At 41.9% G+C, this 24,461-nt stretch overlaps 1 protein-coding gene across 3 annotated transcripts in view; it reads left to right on the top strand.

The window, feature by feature from the left end:
• LYN (LYN proto-oncogene, Src family tyrosine kinase) overlaps positions 1-24,461 on the top strand; it is a 92,383-nt gene that overhangs the window by 37,715 nt on the left and 30,207 nt on the right. For 2 of the 3 annotated variants that reach the window (XM_077810256.1, XM_077810255.1), the window contains exons 3-10: positions 107-155; positions 247-352; positions 757-855; positions 962-1,065; positions 2,809-2,958; positions 4,747-4,899; positions 21,162-21,344; positions 22,630-22,706. In XM_077810256.1, the coding sequence (XP_077666382.1) occupies positions 107-155; positions 247-352; positions 757-855; positions 962-1,065; positions 2,809-2,958; positions 4,747-4,899; positions 21,162-21,344; positions 22,630-22,706 (921 nt within the window). The remainder of the gene's footprint in view (positions 1-106; positions 156-246; positions 353-756; positions 856-961; positions 1,066-2,808; positions 2,959-4,746; positions 4,900-21,161; positions 21,345-22,629; positions 22,707-24,461) is intronic. The other variant, XM_077810257.1, reaches the window with a different exon arrangement.

Here is a 24,461-nt window from a genome sequence, read left to right as displayed (position 1 = left end):
ATGACGCCACACCAGCTGAAGAATCTTTTATATATTATGTACTGTGCATATAATATATATAATCATAGTGATTCCAACTGCTTAATTAACAAATATTTTGTTGTAGGGGAATACAGAAATGCACCTTTTACCAGGGCAGAGATTCTGTAAAGAAGGTATGTTTCCATAAGAACGCTAACAACTCGTGATAGCCGTATACAAACAAATATAATAGTAAGAATGTCACTTGGCTTTCTGCATTAATAGATGCGGAGGAGCATGGGGACATTGTAGTAGCCTTGTATCCTTATGATGGAATTCATGAAGATGACTTGTCCTTCAAGAAAGGAGAAAAAATGAAAGTTCTTGAGGAGTAAGTAGAGCAGTGTTGGCTGTACTGTACGTTTTCTCTGGATATCACTACATCCCTATATAGATGTTGTTTTTCTCTTTCTGTCTGTCTGTCTCTCTCTCTCTCTCTCACACACACACACGCTCTCAAACTAAAGGAAAAAAGCTCCTTTCCATGTGAAAGTGAAACTGGGTCCTTCCTCCCAGCCCCTGTAACACTTGGGCAGTTGATTGGGTGAGGGTTGTAGCAGTTTGCTCTGAAGCTGACCCTCTAAAGTTTCTGAGATAACTGAATTTCAGAGAAAAATGCTGTGTTTTCCCCTCCAGCCCAGCCAGGGTCCTCAGCAGCACCACAGAAGTAGCTGAATAACCTTTCATTATTTTTTGTTCACATGTTGTGATTACTGTTGTTGTTTTGTGTTTCAGGCTTGGAGAATGGTGGAGAGCTAAATCTCTCTCAACAAAGAAAGAAGGCTTCATTCCAAGCAACTACGTAGCAAAAGTAAACACCTTGGAAACAGAAGAGTATGTTCTTCTATATTTCAGTACATTTGAAACTTTCTTTTCCACCCTGTTGCATATCCTTGGGGGTAGAGAGAAAAAACCCTAACTCTTTCAAAATACTTTTCAGGTGGTTCTTCAAAGATATAACCAGGAAAGATGCAGAGAGACAGCTTCTAGCACCAGGAAACAATCCTGGAGCATTCCTTATCAGAGAAAGTGAAACATTAAAAGGTAGGCAATGGATTACTTTGGGATTGATACCAGAGATAAAAATGAACACATGATCAAGAGCTGAAGTTGGCCCAATATGTTATGTTGTTTGCTACATATATCAGTGAATTCAGTTAGACTGTGGGAAAGTCTCCAAAGGAATTGAAGGAGTCCTATGGCTTAACACTTAAAACCTACCCAGAAAATATAGAATAGAAATAGAGAATGTACTGTGAGAAATGATCCTATGTAGGCAAAGAGAGTGGATGAACTAGGAGGTCTTTTCCCTTCTGAACATCTGTGATACTGTGACTCCTAGGATGGGTTACATGATAACTTTAAATGTGAATAACAGTTGTCCTGTTCTGTAAAGCTCTTGAGATATCAAATCTTACAAATACAGGTTTTATAGTATACTTGTGGCACCCGGGGGTTTGCACTGTAGGTAGAAAATCAAACTATATTTTTATAACAGAAGCCATTATTTATACTGAGAAGACTAATGGAGACACCAGACTAGAATTTTCAAAGGAACCTGAGAAAGTTAGGCACCAACATCTCATTGATGCATCTAGTCCAATATGTTGTCTCCAACAGTGACAGTACCAGATCCTTCAGAGAAAGATGCAAGAATCCCTGCAATGGACAGTTATGAATAACCTGCCAATAGGGCGTAGGCCTGGCTTGATTTGAATAATTAAATGTGGAGGCGGCTTCATTTTTTGGAAGACAGGATTAGGGAGGTAACTAGATTAGCAGACTGAAAATGGAATGCTTGTGCTAAAATAAGTAAACGGGCCAGTAAGCTAAAAGACAACATCTGAGCTAGCTAAGATTAGAGGGGGAACACCCAGGGCACCATTTGCTGAGAACAGGATAACAATGGACAAGAGAAGTTGGGAGCATAAAGATGAGGTAAAGAGTAAAGTCGAACATGGGTAGCGCATGGACAGAGCATTCTGCACTGGGATTGGTTCCTGCAAAGTAACCAAGCCAGTCCCAAAACATGTAATGCAATATATAGTGAAGGTGGTGCAATTTCTGAATGTATACAAAGACAGGGAGTTTGTGTCATTTGGATTTGTGGTATGCCATATACCCACTCCCTACGCTTACGCCTGATCAATTCAAGTGTTGTTCATATGCCAATAAAGAAACCTCAGTGACAAGTCTGGAGTCAAGCTGAGTTCCTGGATACATGTGGATCTTGTGATTCTTCCTTTCTGCATGCCCAAAACCCCCTCCTCGCTAGCCTATTCGCAGCATCCAGGGGCTTAAGGCACACTGATTCCTTGTACTCGCCCTCTGCCAGGGTGAATTTCAGCCTGTATATCAATTAGTGAGGTTGGGCTAATCCTGCAGTTGCTTCTGCACATGGTCCCACTGAAGTCAATGGGGCTATGCCCAGGAATAGGAATAGCCATGTAACTGTCTGCACAACTGAGCCTCAGTTTGTCAGAATATTACCAAAAAAGAAAGAGAGAAAATTAGTGTGAGTATCTCCATTGGTATTGAAGCAGAAAAGTCTGACAGAAAATTAGCTTTCTGGGTAAATTTGGTACCAGCAACAGAGCCTGCAGTTGCTAACTTCTTCATGCCAATCATTTGGGATGATTGCAGAATGCTTTTTGAAGTAAATAGTGGACAAGAGAAGCAGGGGGAAAATTTACATGTTTGTTGCATATATTAATATTGAACTACAGCAATGTGTGCCATATAGGTGTCCTATCTACTAAACAACATCTTTGCACTGTTTGTCCACAGGCAGTTATTCTCTCTCCATCAGGGACCATGATCCACAGCATGGTGATGTTATTAAGCACTACAAAATAAGGAGTCTAGACAATGGAGGATATTACATCTCTCCAAGGATTACATTTTCCACCATCAACGATATGATCAAACATTACCAAAGTAAGTTAAATCAGTCAGTGGCTTGCTTGTTGGATATTAGGCGTTGTTTTCATTAAAGCAAATAATCAAAATGCTTTGCTTGTTCTATTTCAAGTCTTTCCACATTTTTTGTAAAAAATCCAAGCACTGAGAATTGTAGCAAGATATAATATTAGCCTTGATTCTGACCTCTGATATGCCTGTGTAAATCAAGAGTAACTCCATACAAGTCAATGTCAATGTTACACCAGTGTGAAACTGGTACTAGAGAATAATCAGGCCCACTGTGAATAAGTGCTGTTTTTGTAAGTGTAAACCGATATATGTGGACATTATGATATGCTGGAATTCTAAATATTTCTTATACATAAATGTCTTCCAGGATTGTATCTGGTGATTTATATGAAAAAAAAAATCAACACTGTAATTTTCTTGTGCCAACAATGACATTTTTTGTGAGTGACTTTATGATGGGAATGCAAAATTCCCGTTGACTTCAAAGGGAGCAGGAATTGGGTCTATAAACAGTAACCTCTTATAAAAATGTCTGCAGCTGCTCATTGAGTACAAAATTTCCATTGCCTATACCTTCTTGGGGTCAGGAAAAGGAGATTTGGGGCCATTTTGTAGCTGAAAAAAATACAAGGTTGAGATTTTCAAAGCCAGACTGGAGGTTTAGCCACACAATTTCTATTAATTTTAATTTATGATGTGTTGTAAATCCCCTGCACTGACTGGAAAATCTCAACCCTACTTAATTACATTTATTTTTTCTTTGTAAGTGTGCAGTGACTGGAGAAGTAATTATTATCTATTTAGTGTGGGTGGGTGGGTGGCTACTGTATAATTTAAGAGCTGCGTAGAAATGTAACAAAATACTAGGCTCAATCCTGATATTTATTGAAGACCAGTGGCATCTTTTCCATTATCTAGATTTCACAGGATTGGAGCCAATATTTCCTCTAAAGGGAAAAGAGAAAAAACATCAGCATCCTTCACCAAACAGAACTTAGCTTACAAAATACTACGGGTGTAGATTACTTGTCTACAGCTTGGCTCGATGCCTTTTGGTATGAAACACCTCACAAACTAAATAAATCACTCTTTTTTAACTGACTGAGCCAACACACTGTGTTCATTTAATGTCATCAGAGAGATGCTACTATAGCGAAAACTCTCCCATTTTAGAAGGCAGCATGGTTTAGTGGCCTGAACATAGGACTCAAATCAAGAAATTCCTGAGTTCTAGCCATAGCTCTGCTATTGACCCTCTTTTGTGAAATTGTGCAAGTTGCATAGTTTCAAACTCAAATGCCTAAAATTAGGCACCTTAATAAGTGAGTCTGTGCTTTAGAAATGCTGAAGTCAATGGAAGTGGCACGTACTCAGAACTTCTCCTGATTTGGATCACATACTTTACTAATAAGATTTTCTTTTTCTTAAGCAGTATTTCCAATTCTGTCTTCATTAACATACTTTCAGGAGTTAGAACATACATTTTATTTACCTTGGCACTATTTATCTTAGTGCACTGTTGAAGTGAGAAAAGCAAATCTAATGACGATATGAGCAATAACAATCTGTTTGCATCTGCAGATCTATGGCATCTAATGCAGATTGCACATGTTATAAATTGGCTCTAGAATTCAAGAAATCCTAAATCCCAGTATGGAAAGTTAAAAATAGTATGAAGGTGTTTGTGAAGTTGGTGCCAGTCGGCAGTTGCACATACTTCACTGTAGACACGTAAATGTAATGTAATTACAAAATGTAATGGATTTTCTACTTGGTTTTTCTTTTGAAAAATAGAACAGTCAGATGGTTTATGCAGAAAGCTGGAAAAAGCATGTGTTAGTCCAAAACCCCAAAAACCTTGGGATAAAGATGCCTGGGAGATTGCAAGGGAATCAATTAAATTACTGAAGAAACTTGGAGCTGGTCAGTTTGGAGAAGTTTGGATGGGTAAGTTTACAAGCCTTTGGTTTGCTCAGCGCTTTGAAAAGGATCTTTAAATATTCAAAATGTCACTGAAATATAACTATATACAGTGCAGTTTCAAGGATCCAGATTCATCCCTGGTGGTGTTACTTAGATTTCATTGGAGTAACATCAGGGATGAATTTGGCCCAATATATATATATTTGCAATCAGCATATTAAGTCCCAGAAAATGCCCTCTCATGGGGAAAACCAGTGGGAGAGGTAAGGTGGGCAGTCAAGCTCCTTGTAGAATTTTCTCTGATAGCTTTTGTGGGGAGTGAGTTCCCCTGTGGAAGAAACTGTGGTTTGACTCTCAGAATTCATGGGTCTCACAGGATCTGCCAGACCCTTCTGTACTGCCTCTTGATCCACAGTGGTTCCCCCTGGTTCCCTGTCAGCACACATGTAGGAATTATGCTGATTGCTTCCCTTGCAGGTAGAGATCCCTGGAACTCTGCCCTAAAGCCTTACACTGTAGGGATATGCAGATTATTTGTTGTACCCACTGTCAGGCTTTCTTTTTTTTCTTTTTTTTTTTTTTTTTTAAAGCCATGGTGCAATAGTTTTCCACTATAAGGGCAGTTCTACAGGAGAAAAGGTTTGCCAATATAGCTCTAACGGCAAACCCTCCTAGTAAAGAAACAGCTCATACTGGCGGGGGTGGGAGTGACTTTGCTGATACAGCTTGTACCGGCTTCCCAAGTGAAATAAGCTATACCATCAGAGTAACTTTTATGTCAGTATAATTGCATCTACACTATGGCTTCTGCCAGCATAGAAATGCCCCCCCCCCCCCCCCCCTAAAATCACATTCCTAACCAACATTCCTGGCAAAAGTTTCTAGTATGGACCTGTCCTGAGCCTCAGGTCCTTGATGTGTGTTATCCCTTTGTTCTTCTTTCTTCCTCTTCCTCTAAATTCTAGTGTTATTCATAAGTAGGGCCCTGTGCAAATCACTGTTTATATATTTTTGAAAATTCACTACAGCGTAAATAGGAAAGTATTGGATGTCACAGAGTTTGCGCTTTGTCAGTTTCAAGGAGGGAAAGTAATATTCTATGCAGTGGTGTTGTAGCTGTGTTGGTCCCAGGATATTAGAAAGACAAGGTGGGTGCGGTATTATCTTTTTATTGGACCAACTTCTATTGGCGAGCTTGTCTCTCTCACCAGTAGAAGTTGGCCAAGCTCAAAAGCTTGTCTCTCTCACCAATAGAAGTTGGTCCAATAAAAAGATAATACCTCACCCACCTTGCCACATGTAAGGTTAGTCAATTTCAAGTCAGTGTACACAGCACTCCATTCTTCCACGCATGTGCACAGCACTGTAAGCTAAGGTAGCTTTTTAGACTTTCTTGTAGACATTTTCCTTTTATTTATATGATATATATAAAATCACTGCTGGGGAGCATTTTCACGATTTCTGCACCCTCCGTGAAATCATCATTTCAACAGGGCTATATTCATAAGGGCCTCCCATTGACACCAATGGGACTCTTTTAGCTTTATAAACTACATGATACCTCAGGTTTGGTCCAACACGTTTTGCTAGATGTCTCTACCTTTACAAAATACTCTCTTAAAATCAGGGTAAAGGTGTTTATTTGAACACTTGAAATACGAAACAAAATGTGTGTTAGTAAATAATGTGCAAAGCTTCAGCATCTCTTGGTAAAGAGAAGATTGGAAAGTAGCACATAGGAATTGTCATACTGGATCAGAACCAGTGATCTGTTTAGTCCAGTATCCTGTCTCTGGCTTTGGCAAGTACCGTCTGCTGCTCAGGAAGGTGTAGAAACTCTGCAGTAGGCAGATTTTAGAGTAATCAGCTCCAGTATTGTTTCATCTTGGTCTCCAAAAGTTAGAATGTCCTGAAGACCCAAAAGCATGAAGTTTACTATCCCTTCGAAAAAATGGTTAGCATTAATTATGATAACCCTCGTTGTTATTGTTATCCATCTAAATATACAGTTCTTTTTTGTTCTTGGCTTCAACGACTTCCTGTGGCAATGAGTTCCACCGTCTAATTACATGTATGTGAAGAGTATTTACTTTTGTCCATTCTGAATTTTCCACCTTTTAAATTTCATTGTATGTTCCCTTGCTTTTGTGTTATGAGAACAGAAGTTCCTGATCTACCTTCTCTATGCCATTCATTATTTTATATACTTATGTCCCTTCTTATTCATCTCCCTTTGGAGGAAAATCAATCCAGTCTTTCAGTCTTGATGTCCCTAATGCTACTCCTCACCCTTCTCTGAATCTCCTCTTCACTTTCATAGGTCATCTTTAAAGAATAAACATTTTCACGTTTTTAAATAATAAGACACAGTAGGCAATGCATTTCTGAGCAATGAAAGCTAGTCGGGAGGTACAAAGAGTGACTCTAGCCACCCAAAAAAGCATAACAGTCTCATAGGAACACACTATTTGGAATACTGTTGTTTTGAAATGGTATGTGTATATATAAAAGTAAAGATCTAGATCTGTATATTGCCATGGGTGTGGCATCCTTGATAATTAAACAGAAAGGTCTAATTCAGTGATACATTTAATCTTTGACAATAAAACATACTACTTGCGCTCTGCTTATATAACTGAATTATACGTTATGACTGAATGCAGCTTTTATCTTCCCTCATGAGAAGAAGCTTGAGAAGGCCTCTAGCTGTGAGACTCATGAGTGATGCTTACTCACTAGTTAAGACAAGGGTCAGCCATTGTGCATTTTTTCCCTGTGTAATACACCAGGTCAATAAATATTGTGACTGACCGTGAACTGTTATAGAAAAGTCAGTGTGGTATGTTGTCATCTGTTGAAATTGCAGCTAATTTCAGGAAGCTACTAGTTCTGCATACACATGCACAAAAATTAAAAGGGGGTGTTTCTGGTTCAAGATGTTTCCTCTTGTTTATGTGATGATCTTGACATGGGCTAAACATTTTCCTCTGTGGATTGTTATTACATTATGTGGGAAATTACTGTACTGTGAAATTGAGTAGCGTGTTTCCTCTCACTCTCTGCATCTTTTCTGAAGCAAGAGAAGCTGATTTGCATGGTGGGGATCCTTTCTGAACAAGTGTGATTAATCTTAGAAGTGAAGACATTGTAGCTAGAAAAGATCTATTAGGTCATCTAGCCCAGGCCCATGCCAGGACAGGATTGGAGTAAGGACCACAGCCTCATTTATTAATAGTCAACTCCTTAATGCTTCCCTTAGTTTGGAAATAAGATAGTTATATTCTCTGAATGATAAATTACTTCTGCCTTTATGGGACAAAGATGATTCTTTTAAGCAATATTATGTACCAGGTACAAACCACAATCATGGTTTGATTTCTGAAGAACTTTCTGTTAGTAGAAGGAATGTAACTAGTTTTATAGTTACAAAAGGGTGGGAGGGAAGAGGGGTGTGTGTGAGAGAGAGAGAGAGGGGGGGGAGATCACATCTGCTAGCAGCAGTGTTGTTATGGGTCTGTCAGCATCTCTTTGTTTCACTTTTATTCAAGAGTTTATACTTCAGTCGTAAACATTCCTGGAGGGTTTGAAACTTGGTGTAAAAGGCTTCATCTGTGATTTCTTTTGGGTTTAAAAGAAGTTGGCTTGACTCATAGGACGACTCAAAACACACAGGGATCTGGCTATATCTCCTTTTGAATATGTACATGGAGCGGTGCCCTTTGCTCTCTTTATATGCCTGTGCGGGGAATAGGTAGAACTCTGCTGTTTGTGCACCAATAGTGCTAACCACTCCCATGTTTGCATGGCTGAGCTGGGTGTGGAGGTGGAGTTGCTGTTCCACTTCCCCACCACAGTGGTTAGGAGATGTCGACTGATGTTGAGGGAAGTGCATGCTATAGGCATTGAAAGGAAGCAGAGGAGTCATTCCTCACTGTGCTCCCGGCCCGTGCCCAAGAAGTATTCTACCTGTTTCAGCCGCTATATAGCCTGAGATGTTCTGTGGTTTCAAGACAACCTTTACTTCTGTAACTCAGAGTAGGCTCTTAAGATACGATTTTGCAGGCAATTATTGTTTTGGAGCAGGGAATGAAAGGGCATATTGTACCGGTTAGTTCACTAATCTTTCATCTCTGGTTTTGGAGATCTGTTTTGAAAATCCCTTCTATTTATAATGGACATCACAAATCCATATTACAATTTGCTATGATTGAATGTGTGCAAAAGTGTAGTGGAAGTTTGGCCGCCCAAGACTTTGCTTCAGCCAAAATGATCATTCTCTGGGCCATATTTAGTCCTGAAGTAAATATGTACTACTCCACTAACTTCAGTGGGATTGCATTCTCACATGTAGAGAAGTGTGTAGCCCTCTCATGTAAATGGATTGGCAAATTCCCCATTCCTACATGTCATTTCCAGCTCCACATTTCATTTTAAAAAGCATTAACTGTATGCTGAGTTACTACTTTCCACCATACAACTGACCAAGATTTTTAGAGTGTTGCGTTAGTGCATTTGTACAACAGTTGCATTGACATGATAGATCTAAACAGCACTATAGAACAGTGTGTCCATGTTTTATGCATTATTGTCCCCAGGTATTTACTGACATGAGTCATAACATACTCTGGCATTAATAATTAAGTGAAAGTTCTCAGTTAGGCTAAGAGAAAAGTTAACATAAAAGGAGTCCTGATGGTTTATTTTATTAATGAGACACATTGTTCTTGCATCTCAGGTGTAAAGGTTTCTTGGGTTTGAGGTAGTCTGGATGAGAGTGTCTGTCTGTAATATTGCACTCTTTTTAGTATCTTTTTATAAAACTATTAAAGAAGGGAATGGAACATTTCTTACTGATAATTTCCTTTCTGCTAGGAGCATTTCCCGCAATTCTGGATATCTGGGTTGCTCTCCTCTCTCTGAAGCTCACCGAGGCAGATCAGTGTTTTGACACCGCACAGTCTGGCCATGCTCATTTGCTCCTGCTTGCTATTGTATGAGTTATTCCCAAGTTGTAAAATATGTATATCATTATTAATGAATTTCCAGAGATAATGAAATAACTAAGTATAAGCGGCAAAGAGTCCTGTGGCACCTTTTAGACTAACAGACATATTGGAGCATAAGCTTCCGTGGGCGAATACCCACTTCGTCAGATGCAATAACTAAGTATACTAGACCAGGGAAGGTGGTCATACGGTAATGATTCCACTTACATCTGACCCTTGCCTTTATAAGACATCCAGAGTGGGTTGAAGATGCTGCTAGCAGAAAGGAAAGGATCAGTAAGCAAGTTACCATTCTGCAATCCAGTGTCTCCACCATTCAAGGACTCCTTGGCCAATGAGGAGTTATCAGTAAAGTAGGCTCTGTGGCCAACTATGCAATAAGGCATCTGTCTCCATGGTTCTGGGGTCTGCCTTCCTTGTGAAGTATTTTCGCCTTTTTGTATTCATACAATTTGGAAACAGGTTGATTGAAGGGGGGCCAAATGTCTGAAGGATGAAATCAAAAACTTCCTGATTCAGGTACCACTCAGAGTTGTTGACCCTGACCTGAATCAGTGGCCCTGTGCACTGCTGACTGTGATGGGGCTCTGATCAGGATGTTGCCCAGGAAAAGGTGCAGATGAGTCCCCTGCAATCTGAGTTTGGCTATTACCACCTACAACCTCTTTGTAAGAACCTGGGTGGGGGGACAGGGGTAGGCTGAAAGGGAGTGTTGGGAATTGATAATGTTTCCTGCTGTAGATGAACCTCAAAAGTCTGCAGTGGCATGGGAATGTAGAGATTGCGTCGGCTAGGTCTACTGAAGTCAAGAGGTCCCCCTGGAGCCAGGATGACACCACAGAGGCCAGGATCTCCAACCAAAACTTAATTGTCTTCATCCACTTGTTGAGTCTTTTGAGGTTGGGAATGACACTCTCATACCCACTGTGTGCTTCTGTACAATGAAGAAGATGGAGTAGAACCCAGAGAATCTCTCTTCTGAGGGAACACACTCTGTCACTCCCACATCCAGAAGATATTTTGTTCTGTATCAGGCTGTATGGTTTTTGGCATTGTAGGAGCTGGGTGACTGGAAGAAGATCAAATCAGATCAGATGGAGCCCGCAGCTCAAGGAAGTATCCCAGGCTCATTTTTCCCTGACCTACTTGTCTGTGGTCAATGGAAACCCTTCCTTGAGGAAATTGGAAATCCTGCCCACTAACTCCAACTCAGGGTAGAAGCCTATGTGATCTTTAACATAAAGTGGATTTTGCGGGGTGGGGCTGAGGTCCCTCTAGATTTCCCCCAGACCTTAGCTCTACTGTATTCCCTCAGAGAATCTGTTGCCTCTGTGCTGGTATCTCTGTGAAGATGAGGAGAGAAAGCAGCACCTCTCTGTGAAGGCTGATCTATATTCTCTACTGAGGGCCTTTAGTGGGGAAGGGAGAGACTGTTTTGCAACACTGCCGGCCTCCATCTTTTCTCCAAAAAAGGAGGGAGCCTGTGAATTTGGCTGAGCACAAGACGTGTTTAGAGTGAGTATCCACCTTCCAGGGTCAGAGCCATAGGTGGCGCCTGGCTACTGAGTCAGAGGACATGGCTCAGGTTGAGAATCTCATTGCATCCATTGAGGCATCAGCTACAAATGTTATTGCTAGGGAGGGTGATCTCTGTCCTTGAGGCTGTGAGATCTTCCAGCCAGGAAAGAAATGCTCTTGCAAAGCAGGTAGCTGCCAGGGATGCTCAGAGGATGGTGGAGGAGGTTTCAAAGCCCTTTTTGAGAGTGGCCTCCATTTTTCTGTATGTGGGGTCTTTAGGGTACAACTCTCCTTCTGAGTGAATAACCGTGTCGCTGGGGAGGGAGGCTACTTTGGTATCTCAGCAATGGAGCCCTTTGGCTGCTGAATGTTACAGAGCCTGAGGTCACACTCGCTAATAGCTTGCCCTTATCAGGCTTGTCCATTCATTCCTAATCGGCTCCTCAAGGAGGAAGAAGGGGTATTGCAGCCTGAGGGAAGGATTTTGAGAAGAGAAATATGAGGCTTACTCTCAGGAGCCTGCTCGGGTTTCACAGCTAGACAGTTCACCTTCCTCAGTGCGGGGGAGCAAGAGGATGTGGCGGAATCAAAGGACTAGTATTTTTTTTTTTTGTACTTTTTAGCTATTTTAATATTTTTTAACCTTTAATAGGACACTTTGGGAATATAGAAGTTCTGCTGTGGCTTTAGTGAGACCTTTCTGTGGCTTGCCTTCCTTTAGGCCTGGAACCCTCTCGAGAGGTCTGTCTGAGAATCCTCCCACTGCTCCCATTCCCCCCCAGGATTGCAGGGGAGAGGACGTCCTTGTTCTTGGGAGGGAAAGAGGCAGGCTGATTAGAAGCCCTATTTCTTTCCTCAGGGTGCACAGGACCAACTTTAAGATGTGGCAGGGTGGGGGAGACAGGTGGTTGTGCAAGCCTCTCCTCTTTGTTCTGCAGAGATTCCCTGGGACTTACCTGACTCGAGTGGTCAGGGTCCTCCTCGCTTTTGGAGCCTCTTCCTCCTCCACACTGGGGTACTTGGTCCTTTTTTTCCCGGTGGGAGTTGCCGCCTCAGTGGGTCCCAGACCTCTGCCTGTCCGACTTGCAGTCCCAGGACCTCCCACAGTTAGGCACTGACGACTATGCAGGCTGGCATAATTCACCCTCTGCTGAGCTTGGGAAGGCTCCCATGTAGAGAGAATTGGTTGAATTTGATTCAATGCTTTCTTGACCACTCCGCCATGCCTGTAAGGGCAGAGGAACCAGCAGGAAAATGCTGCAATGGAGGCTTAGGGAGTGTTAAATCCTTGAGGGGTTAGCCGACCTCGGGAGGAGGAGGAAGGCTGAGAAGGAAGAACACTTCTCCCCACTGCCCAAAAAATGGGCAGAAAATTTAAAACAGAAGGAGTAAGGACAGGAGCAAAAGGAACCATGCTGTGGGCTGCTGTGAAGGCAGAGAATCTGGCCGCAAGCAGAAGCTGAGGGGGCATGGCTATACATCAAAACACTGATCTACCTCTATGTGCTGCTGAGAGGAGAGCAGCCCAGGTGTCCAGAATTGTGGGAAATGCTGGGCTGCAGAAAATAAGCTGAGCCACAAAAATACCTTCACTAAAATGAAGGATTCTAAAAATGTACCAGCAAAACTTGTTGGCACAACTGATGAAGCAGTATGTAATTTCCCGTTTTACATGCACAGATGTGGGATTTTGCAGGCACCAATGGATGTGTTTGCAAATATCACGGGCATTTTTACAATTTACACATATGCTGAAATTTTATCACATAGGGTCTGACTTAAACTTTAAAAAGGAATTAAGTTTGGAGTTAAAACAGGAATTTCATTTATCCATCTCCTTTATATCTGCTTATTGAAGGTAGCTAAAAAGAGTGGGTGATCACTCATATCCTATCACAATAGCAGGACACCCTGGGGTGTTTGGTAGACCTTGAGCCCGATGAACTTCCGTCAGTGAAGACAGTGGAGGAGGGCCCACGGTAGCAGAAAGTCTGCTGGGGGTGGGGGAGAGGAGGCGTTTCCAGTAACCCGGGTTGTGGCTGGGGAGGAAGTGGCATGATTAAGCTAATTCCCATTACAACCTCTGCCAGAGTAATTCCTTTGCAGCCTCTGCTGGACATTAAATCTGCTGTCACCTGGGGCAGGTCCTAAGGAAAGGGAAAAGTAGAGATGCCACCTGTCCATCCTCACTGTATACACATAAAGGTTTATGCAAATTTAGGTTGTCTGTGCAGATAGAGCACAGCTTCAGAGCAGCCAAAACTATTATGTAAACAGTAGAACCAGGAAATTATTATTATTATTATTTATTATTTGTACTGCGGTAGTGCCTAGCAACTCTAGTAATGGACCAGGACTCCATTGCGCTAGGCATTCTGCAAACACAGAACACATAGACAGTCCCTGCTCAACTTGATGTCACTGACTTGTACAGACCCAAACCTGAAGTCCCTGTGTAATCCACCATTCAGTGTGTGTCACATTCTGTGCCAGCTACATAGATAACGGGGACTGGTAAGCTGCCTTGCAGTGAGTCAAGAGCCTGAGTACCAGCCTCAGGGCAGACTGTTAGGAAGCAGGGCACAACCCCAAATTGGTTGTGAGTTCTATACTTAGATTTTACCAACCAATTATCAAGTGCATAAATGTCAATATTACCTTACAGTATGGGCTACAGTTGCTATAAGTGAGATTATTGCATGCAACAACTCACCAGCTTTCAATATAGTCTAAACACAGTCTGATAATTCTAATACCTATTTAACATATTAACACACAGGTGAGCCAGACTGATTCCAGCTGTGTATCTGTTAGTGTTCAGTCGAGACGTGGGGATCTTGGCATGAGCTGGGACCTGGTCTGCCAGCCTCGCATGGGCCTGCTGCAGCTGCCAGCTAGTGACATAGTCCTTTAGCTCAAATCCTAAAGACTTATGCTCTTAACTTGTGGGAACCTAATTCAATCCTCAGCAATGACCAAGTTGATGGTCATTGCACTTAGGGAAAAATCTCTTCAGGATTCAACCTGTCAGAAGTGAGGCGGCTTCATGCATTATACACCCACTGGATTTGAAAGGCTTTTTGTCTGAGTAAGCAGTGCACAATTGGACCCAAGCACATTCTGAGATAGTCAGGAACATGAAGTCTGTTTATCGCCACACTTCTCTTTCATCTGGTTTGCTCTGCTCTATTTGACAGAAGAAGTGATTTTTCTCTCCATATTTAATACAGGGCTATAGAGGACCTACTGGACAAATAACTGGCCTTGCTTTTTATTGCTTTGGTCAGGCTTTTGTTTGTTCTGTCACCACAATAGGATTATGCTAAAACAGACTTTATTTATTCAGGGAGGTACTGAAGTCAAAGAAGCATAGAAATGTAGGGCCAGAAGGGACCTCTAGAGGCACTGAGGCAGGACCAAATGTATCTAAACCATCCCTGCCAGGTGTTTCTCTAACCTTTTCTTAAAATCCTCCAATGATGGGGATTCTCCAGTCTCCTTTCAAAGCCTGTTCCAGAGTTTAACTACCCTTAATAGTTAGAAAGCTTTTCAGAATATCTTTCCTAAATCTTCCTTGCTACAGATTAAGACCTTTCTTCTTGTCCTGCCTTTGGTAGACATGGAGAGCAATTGATCACCACCCTATTTATAGCAGCCCTTAACATATTTGAAGGCTATCAGATCCCCCCTCAGTCTTCTTTTCTCAAGGCTAAACAATGCCCACTTTTTAAAACCTTTCCTCATAATTCAGGTTTTCTAAACTCTTTGTCGTTTTTTTAGCTCTCTTCTGGACTCCCTCCAATTTGTCCACATCTTTCCTAAAGTGTGGTGCCCAGAACTGGACAGAGTATGCCAGTAGAGGACTCCACCACAGCTGAGTAGAGTGGGATATTACCAACTATGTTTTACCTACGACACTCCTGTAGATACTAGCCTTTTTTCTTTCAACTGCATCACATTGTTGACTCGTAATTGATCTGTGATCCACTATAACCCCCAGATCCTTTTAACAGTATTACTGCCTACCCGGTTATTTCCCATTTTGTAGTCATGCATTTGATTTTTTTTTCTTTCTAAGTGTAGTACTTTGCACTTACTTTTATTGGATTTCATCTTGTTGATTTCAGATCACTTCTCCATTTTGTGATAATTGTTTTGAATCCTAATCCTATCCTCCAAAGTGATTGCCATGTTTGTTTCAATATAGCAGAAATTGTTAAAATGCAGCATTATCCTCTTTTAGCTGAGAAGAATATTTCAGACCAATTTTCCTAAATGTAAGGGGACTGTTGCCCCCTTACTAACATTCAGTGGGCGTGTTTTAGTTGCTAGTTCCCAGTACTAAAAATGGGGAAGGGTAGATGGGGAATCAGGACCCTGACACTGACAGCCCCCAGGTACAATGGGGAGAGGCCAATGCTCCAGGTCAGCCTGAATGACAGGGCAGACAGGCTAATCAGGGAGTCAGAAGGCCAGGGAGGTCCCATCCTCCGTGTGATCTGGATTTGCCTGGGTCAGACAGAGTGGGGCTGAGCTGAGCTGGGGAGCAAAGCTGTGCCAGATCCAGAGAGAGCAGACCCTGTGCTGGGAGCAGAGCTGCAGTCCCAAAGCCAGAGGCACAGCCCAGAGAGAGCAGACTTGCCCTGGGAATAAAGCTGCAGCAACCAGAGCCAGAGGGGCCAGAAAAGCAGCCCAGGAAGCAGGTCAGTGCTGGGAGCAGAGTCACAGAAGCAGCCTGCAGAGCAGACCTGTCCTGGGAGCAGAGCTGTAGCAACCAGAGCCAGAGGGGCCAAAGAAGCAGCCCAGGCAGCTGGAGGCAGAGCAGCAGCAGCAAGGCAGAGACAGAGTGGTGGAGCTGGGGCTGGAGCAGTCCGGAGCTGGGTGCGGTGAGCAGCTGGGGAGAGCGAGGGGGACCCTGGGTAGCGGGCTCAGCACAGGGAGACACCTCAGCCAAGGGGCTCTGCAGGCCAGGCTTGGGTCATAACCCCGACAGGGCGGGGCGACACTGGGAAAAAGGGTCCTACCACTTAGAGCCTGAGAGCGTGAGGCTACCACCAGAGCAAGTGTCCAACCCACAACATCCCTGCGGCACAGCCAGGGCCTGAGAAGGGGGCCTGAGACTTACAAGGAACAGACTGTGAACTGCCCTGATGTTCCAGAGACCCTGTTTGTGATGTTCCCTGCCACAGAGCGGGTTGATGTGCTCCCTTTAACCTTTCTCATTTTTCCTTATTCTTTTTAAAATTAATTGTTGATTAAATAACTTGCATTTGCTTTAACTTGTATGTAATGGTCAGTGGGTCAGAGAAGTGCCCAGTGCAGAGAGAGTACCCCAGAGTGGGGATACTCTAGCCCTTGTCCTAGGCGACCGCAGCAGGGTTTGGGGTCGAGCCACCGAGGAATCCTGGGCCCACCCTTGTTGGGGTTACGAGGACTCTGCCAGAGAGGAGAGTGGAAGGGGAGTCCTCAAGGGCAGGGAGGCCACTGGGTAAAGTAAGTGGGAGTGAGGACTCAGATCCTTTCGCTAGCCCACTTCACCGGGGTAGTGCAGAAGCCAGAAAAGTTTCCCACAATAGCGGGACTATTCCCCTGCTTACATAAAGATGGGAGCCATGTGCCTGCACATCTAATGGAAGAATTTGACCCTTAATTACATTAACAGGTCATCTTGAAGTGCTTGTTTCATGTTTTTTGACTGCTGTTCAAAAGACAGTCTTTCCTATAATCTCAAGTGAACTTTTTTATACAATGTGACAGGCCTTAAGCCTGCTTTCAGAGTTCCTTTTTTGTTCTCTGGAGTGGAGGGGAGAGACGATGTGGTGGTTAGGGCATTAGCTTAGGACTTTCGGAGATGTCGGTTCAATTCCTTGCTCTGCCACAAACTTCCTTTGTGCCCTATTGCAAGTAAACTTAGCCTCCCTGTGCCTTAGTTCCCCATCTGTAAAACAGAGATAATCATACTTCACAGGAGTGCTGTGAGGACAAATACACATTCGAGTGTGAGGTGCTCAAACACTACCATAATGTAAGGACCTCAGATAGATAGATAGACTAAGGAACCCTGACTAAACACACACCCTGGAAAAAGCAGGGCTTTCCTAGATTCAGACACTGCATGTTAGAAACTAAGCAAAAGTCTAAATAGAAAAAAATATCTTTCAATATAGATTACCTGTCGTCAAGTCCCCTAATGAAAATAAGCTTATACCTTGTGGTGGAAGAGTCAAAAAATTGTTCAGGTGTTTGTCAGGAACAAGGATTTGGCTCTGGGAGTGTGAAGGGAAATACCCATTGACTTCAATGGAAGCAGAATAAGGGCTTGGCTACACTTGCGAGTTACAATGCAATAAAGGAGCTCCGGGCGCACTAGCTCACTACCCGTCCACACTGGAAAGGCACGTAGAGCGCTCTGTCTCCACGGCTGGAGCACTGCTGGTACTCCACCTCGGCGAGTGGAATAACATTTGCTGCGCCCCCGCTGGAGCGCCGCGGCACCAGTGTGAACGAGGTGTTGCATTACTGCGCTGTGATCAGCCTCCGGAAACATCCCATAGTCCCCTTAAGTCAAGTGGCCACTCTTCTCATTGTTTTTGAATCACTACAGGAATGCGGATATGCCCTTTCAAAGCTCCATTTCTGACAGCCCGCTGCTTATCTGCTCCCAGACAAAACAAGCCATTAGTGTGGAATGCTGTGTGTGAGAGAGAGAGAGACAGGCGGGGGTGGAGGGGCCTGCTGCCGTCTGAACTTACAAGACGGCATGCTGACATGCTCTCAGCCCCCCAAAAACCCACTCTCTCTCCCCCCACATACACACTCCCTGTCACACTCCACTCCACCCCACCCCACCCCCGCATTTGAAAAGCACATTGCAGTCACTTGCATGCTGGGTTAGCTGCCCATAATGCACTGCTCCCAAAGCTGCTGCAAGTGCCTTAAATGTGGCCACGCCAGCTGTCAGTGTGGACAGACTGCAGCGCTTTCCCTACTGCGCTCTCCAAAGGCTGGTTTAACTCAAAGTGCTCAACACCTGCAAGTGTAGCCATGCTCTAAGAAAGTGTCTTTTCTATGTGCAACTACTGCATACGTTTCATGTTCTCTGTGTATATAAAATCTCCCCACTCTATTTTCCACTGAATGCATCCGATGAAGTGAGCTGTAGCTCACGAAAGCTTATTCTCAAATAAATTGGTTAGTCTCTAAGGTGCCACTAGTACTCCTTTTCTTTTTACAGTTACAGACTAACACGGCCGCTACTCTGAATACTGCATATGTAGTAGTTGATTTTACAAGATTGCAGTCATATATATGAAATCAGAGCCTGTTGTAAAATGAATACACAGCATGAGGACAGTCATTATTCGTGTATATTACAGTGCTGATTTTAAGTTTACAGTCTGAAGTACTTGGGATTTTAATGAAGCCACATACCGTCAATACATAGAATTAAATATTTTTATTGAATCCCTGCACTCGAGTGACACAAAGAACTAGTGGAGATTAATGACCTTTAATTTTAGTACAAATATTGGGCCCCTTAAAATAGAATGGGTTAAATTCTGGCTCCTTCAAAGTAAATGAAGAAACTGCCATTGATTTCAATTGGGTGAAAATTTTATCCAAATTCTCAGTGATATTTTTGAAGCTTTGTTCTTTCCTCCTGCCCTTTCAAATAGTGGACATTCTGGAGTAGGATTTCAGCTTTAGGCACACACAGTTGGACAGGCAGATTTTCAGGCACACTAATTGAATATCTTTGCCTGCCCATGGCTTTGCAATTTGTGCACAACTATTAGATGTTTGCACTCATAAGTGAGGCATGCAGTTCACTGTAAGTACATAGTTGCTCATGTCTAACTTTACAAATCTGGCTTCTTAAGGGTTTTTATATTAATTATTCTGTGTACTAATAACTTGTATTTTCAGAGCAAATGAAAGTCTCATGTTACTACCCACACATGCTATATAATGAAATTACTGCTTTATCTCATACTGAAAATGTTAAATGAAATGAAAACTTAAAAAAAAAAATTGTAGTACCCAATTGAGAAGTGATACATAAAATGGTGTCAGATCTCCTTAGATTAATTTTGCCCCTCTTACACTCAGATTCTCCTGGATTTACTTACTTTACCTACACATTCCCCACATGTAGAGAGTCTAAGTGCGTGTTAACTTATATAAGAAGGAACCAGTTAAAGATGTAAGGTGAAGTAGCCCCCACCTTCTTTAACGTTCACTTTCTTGTGGCTCGTCACTGTGCAAAACAGACTGAGGGCCTGTATACACAGTGAGTTAGTGTGCTGCAGGTCAGGGTGAATCAACAGCACACCAATTTGCTGCGCACTAATTTGCCACATAAACGCCACACCAGTGCATTAAAAGTCCTGGAGCATGGCTTAGTGTGGAAAGCGCAGAGTTAGTAGATGGGAAGCTAGTGCACTGCAGATTTACATAATGGCTTGCCATGAACTAACTGACCATGTAGACAAGCTCTAATTTACAGTCACTCTACTAATGCGTAAGGGAGTTTAAGTAGAGATTAAGGAGTTGCTGACTTTCAGGTAGACACACAAACTGTGTTGAAATTGTGCAGATTGTTGTTGGGTAGAGAAATGTAGCTGGTGTGCCGAGTCATGAAAGTTTACCTCTTCCTGTACATGTTTTTTCAGTGTTGAAATATATAGATTGCATCACAAAGAGATGTGGTCTGGTTTTATTAGTGCACTTGTGTTAAGAATGGCATGTTTAGAAGGAGACTTTATTTATCTCACTTCAGTAAAAATTAAATAACACAGGCTTTTAAAGATTGCTACACCTGAATAAAATATTACTTTATCACTAAAGTTTATGTATTAAGAATATTATACATTGATTCCATCAGAAAATATTCCTTTATCTTCCTTATCCATGTACTAATCTTTGTACATTGATATACGGGTAATTAGCATATTTCATGAAATCTCAGTTCAGTACATCATATACTTATTTTATACCAAATTATTTCTCCAGCTGATGCTGTTTGTACATTTTTAATGTAGTAGTAGTCGTAAGGGCAGCACTGATACTGAATGAAGGCAAAGCGCTGTCTGGCCTTAATATAGGTTTGCAGGGAGGCTTGTTAGGACTTTCCCTTTATTCTTGGGCGTTAACATACTTTTAAAGTAATTAAGGAAAGCAAAATCCCCCCATATCCCGGGCAAAAGATCACCTGACAAGCAGTCAGGCCAATGGGGGCTGTAGGAAGCGGCGGCCAGCACGTTCCTCGGCCCGCGCTGCTTCCCGCAGTCCCCATTGGCCGGGAACGGTGAACCGCAGCCAGTGGGAGCCGCGATCAGCCGAACCTGAGGACACTGCAGGTAAACAAACCAGCCTGGCCCGCCAGCAGCTTTCCCTGATGGGCCGCGTGCCGAAGGTTGCCGATCCCTGCAATTAAACTATCTATTGATCATTTATTTACCTTTTATGAACTATTTATAAATGAAACCTTAATATAGAGAGTGATCATTTTATTTTTAATTTGATTTTTCAGGTAAATGACTTTCAAAAATAGATCATTAACAGACCCTCTCTCCATACATTGATATGTCTTGTTACAAAACATGGTATGATTATACTACAAGTAATTTAATTGTGCTGTGTCTGGACACTTCTCACCAGGTTTATACCATTCATGAAGTCCAGCCTGGTTTATGAGCTCTCCTCACAGTCAATAGGCTGTGCTGAATGAGTTCTGTGCCATAATAATCCCTTCCTTTTTAGGTTACTATAATAATAGTACAAAAGTGGCTGTGAAGACTCTGAAGCCTGGAACTATGTCTGTGCAAGCATTCATGGAGGAAGCCAACCTCATGAAAACACTTCAGCATGACAAGTTAGTGAGGCTGTATGCTGTAGTCAGCAAAGAGGAACCTATCTATATTATAACAGAATTCATGGCAAAAGGTGAGAGTTGTTGGACTCTGTGAGCACATCTTAATTAAATGTCAAATCAATCCCTAATAACAAAAAAGGGGAGAAATAATTGTGTTAATTTTATATTAAATGGTCAAGTACTTGTTCCCATGGTATAAGAACTAGGGGCCACCAAATGAAATTAATGGGTAGCAGGTTTAAAACAAATAAAAGGAAGTTCTTCACTCAGCGCACAGTCAACCTGTGGAACTCCTTGCCTGAGGAGGTTGTGAAGGCTAGGACTATAACAGGGTTTAAAAGAGAACTGGATAAATTCATGGAGGTTAAGTCCATTAATGGCTATTAGCCAGGATGGGTAAGGAATGGTGTCCCTAGCCTCTGTTTGTCAGAGGGTGGAGATGGATGGCAGGAGAGAGATCACTAGATCATTACCTGTTAGGTTCACTCCCTCTGGGGCACCTGGCATTGGCCACTGTCGGTAGACAAGATACTGGGCTGGATGGACCTATGGTGTGACCCAGTATGGCCATTCTTATGTTCTTATTTACCTTAAGAGAAGACAAGAGTTTTCATTTTATGCTTATGTTGTGTTTTAAGGTGCATCGTTTTAGAAATCTCTGAAGAGCTCTAAAAATCTTTTAACAAATAATAAACATATCACTTATAATATCTTGATGACTTTGCATTATGCATCCAATACTCATGTTTTCTGCCAAAGTGGGTGAACGCTTTGAACCATATGCTGCAATCCCGCAGTTAAATTCATGAAACGTCCTGTTGACTGGCCCTACAGGAAGGACTACTGTACCATGCTTTTATGAATAATTACTACACAATGCTAGTCAGGGCTGCAGAATCAAGTCCTGGGTAAACAGATATTTTAGTTGTGTTTTACTACCATAGGGCTCAGCTTCCTTTGAGTTAGACATGCTTTTTGTGACTTTTTAAAATTTTGTCCTTGATAATTGTGAGTGATACTCTGAGGGCAACTTTGCTGATATTCCTTAGAACGGGAAAAAATCAATCACTCAAATAAAAAAAAAAGACTTAAAGAATGTTGAACTCAGGAGAAGCTTGACTTTTTAGTTTTGCACCTCAGAAAGCTGCATAGTTGATCAACTCAGATATTGGATCAGCATTGTTATTATAGCATGTAAAGAACCATATAACTAATTGTGGCAGACTTAAAAATATGTTAAAACAAAACATAGACCGCTAAAGCTCAAGCATGCAGAAGGTAGTGAGGCTGGCTATAGACTTATTACTTTATTTTACTTGTGAACTGTACTGATTTATTCTTTCTGCATTGAAACAGGCAGTCTGCTGGATTTTCTGAAGAGTGATGAAGGAAGTAAATTACTGCTTCCAAAACTAATTGACTTCTCAGCTCAGGTAAATGGTTATAATATAAAGAAAACTAAGAAGCATTTAGTGTCTTGGAGGCTGAACCTCATATCAGGCACTGCTGAAAAAATCTGTTGTTGTAACAGTGGACTTCCAAGACTTTTTGGTGTAATGAAATAATGTTCAGAGCGATTTTTGTGGGAGATAGAAAAAGAATAGATATTTCACAGAGTGTGTGTATGATTAAGGCTACACGTTAACGTTAGTATGTCAGTTTTATTGTCAGTGATATGTCTATTTTGTTTGCAGAAGGGAGGATTGTTTTCAGTTCTAGCAGATACCTGTAAGGGGGTAGTACTAGTTCCATATATTACATGCATTTGCAAATCTTTAAAATAGGGCTAATGCATTCTTTTTCACCTTTCCTTGAGCTGAGTCAGCTAGTAAAGAAATTCTGTTAAGTGTAATAGATCACTTTCACTTTCAAACTGATTTTGGAGTAATTTTGTTGGATAACTGAAATGTATGAAGGACGGTTCAGAATACCAACACCTGATTTACTAAACCAACTGGCAGCCCCCAGGTACAAACGATACATGGGATACCTTGTGCATTGTGGGTAAAACTTTCAAAAGCACCAAAATTACTTAAGAGCCAAAAATCCCACTGAAAAGTCAATAGGGCTTATGCTCTTAAGTCACCTTCATGTTTTGAATGTTTTAACATGTGCTACTAACTTACAATAGTTGTTTGCTTCTGGTAGGGTATTGTTTTTTATGAGTGTTAAGCTGGTAGACTCTTTATTTTGTAGCCTGCTGTACTGATTTGTTACAGTGCATGAGGAAAGGCAGTAGAAATATTAAATAATGTAATACAGTATTGGTAATGACAATCAAAAGTTTAACGTAGCCAGTATATAAATACATATGATTTGGGCTTATCATGGATACACAGACTGGTACAAGCCAATGCAGTGAAGCCATTAAGTTGTAGGCCCCAAGCTTAAAACAGACCCGTGTTTGGGACTGCCTTACTCCACAACCATTGGTCCAACGTGGCTGCAGGTTTGCTAGCTTCTCTGAACTATCCGTGGAAGTCTCTTTTGGGTAATTTCAAGGAAAAACTATTCAGGTATGAGTTATATATTTATACTTAGACTTTATAGATAGAAAGGGACGTACAGAGAGCAGAAAATAATAAAATGAAAAACTGGAAAACTATAATGTAGATGGGAAAATGTACTATAAAATACATATACTGTATGGGAGAGGAAAAATATGTGAATTGGTAAGGTATCAGAGACACAAATGCAAACATCAAACCCCACGTGAATTTATAATCTGCCAAAAAAACCAATGCAGTTTTGGAATGCATGTGCAAAGGCATTGGATGATGGACTGGATAGGTTCTGGTGTATTAGAGTTCTGGTGTATTTGGAATATTGTATTCAGTTCTGGGCACCCCCTCCCGCCCCCCGATAAATTAAACTTACTTTTTTATGTATTTAACACCATTATAAATGCTGAAGGCAAAGCGGGGTTTGGGGTGGAGGCTTGACAGCTCGTGACCTCCCCCCATGTAATAACCTTGCGACCCCCTGAGGGGTCCCGAACCGCAGTTTGAGGACCCCTGACCTAAAGAAATATACAATAGGGATCGGTACCTGGAATATGGAAAGGATGATGGACTATTTCTAACGCTAACTTGTTGATTAAAGTCCTTTAATAAAAATCATCATTCTTTAGGGCCTAAGACAGACATACTTTATTTTCAAACTGTGTTGTTCACCTTCTAAGATATTCA

The sequence above is a fragment of the Eretmochelys imbricata genome, chromosome 2 (genome assembly GCF_965152235.1).
Source record: "Eretmochelys imbricata isolate rEreImb1 chromosome 2, rEreImb1.hap1, whole genome shotgun sequence".
Lineage (NCBI taxonomy): Eukaryota > Metazoa > Chordata > Testudines > Cheloniidae > Eretmochelys > Eretmochelys imbricata.
This window is presented reverse-complemented; position numbering and strand designations above follow the sequence as displayed.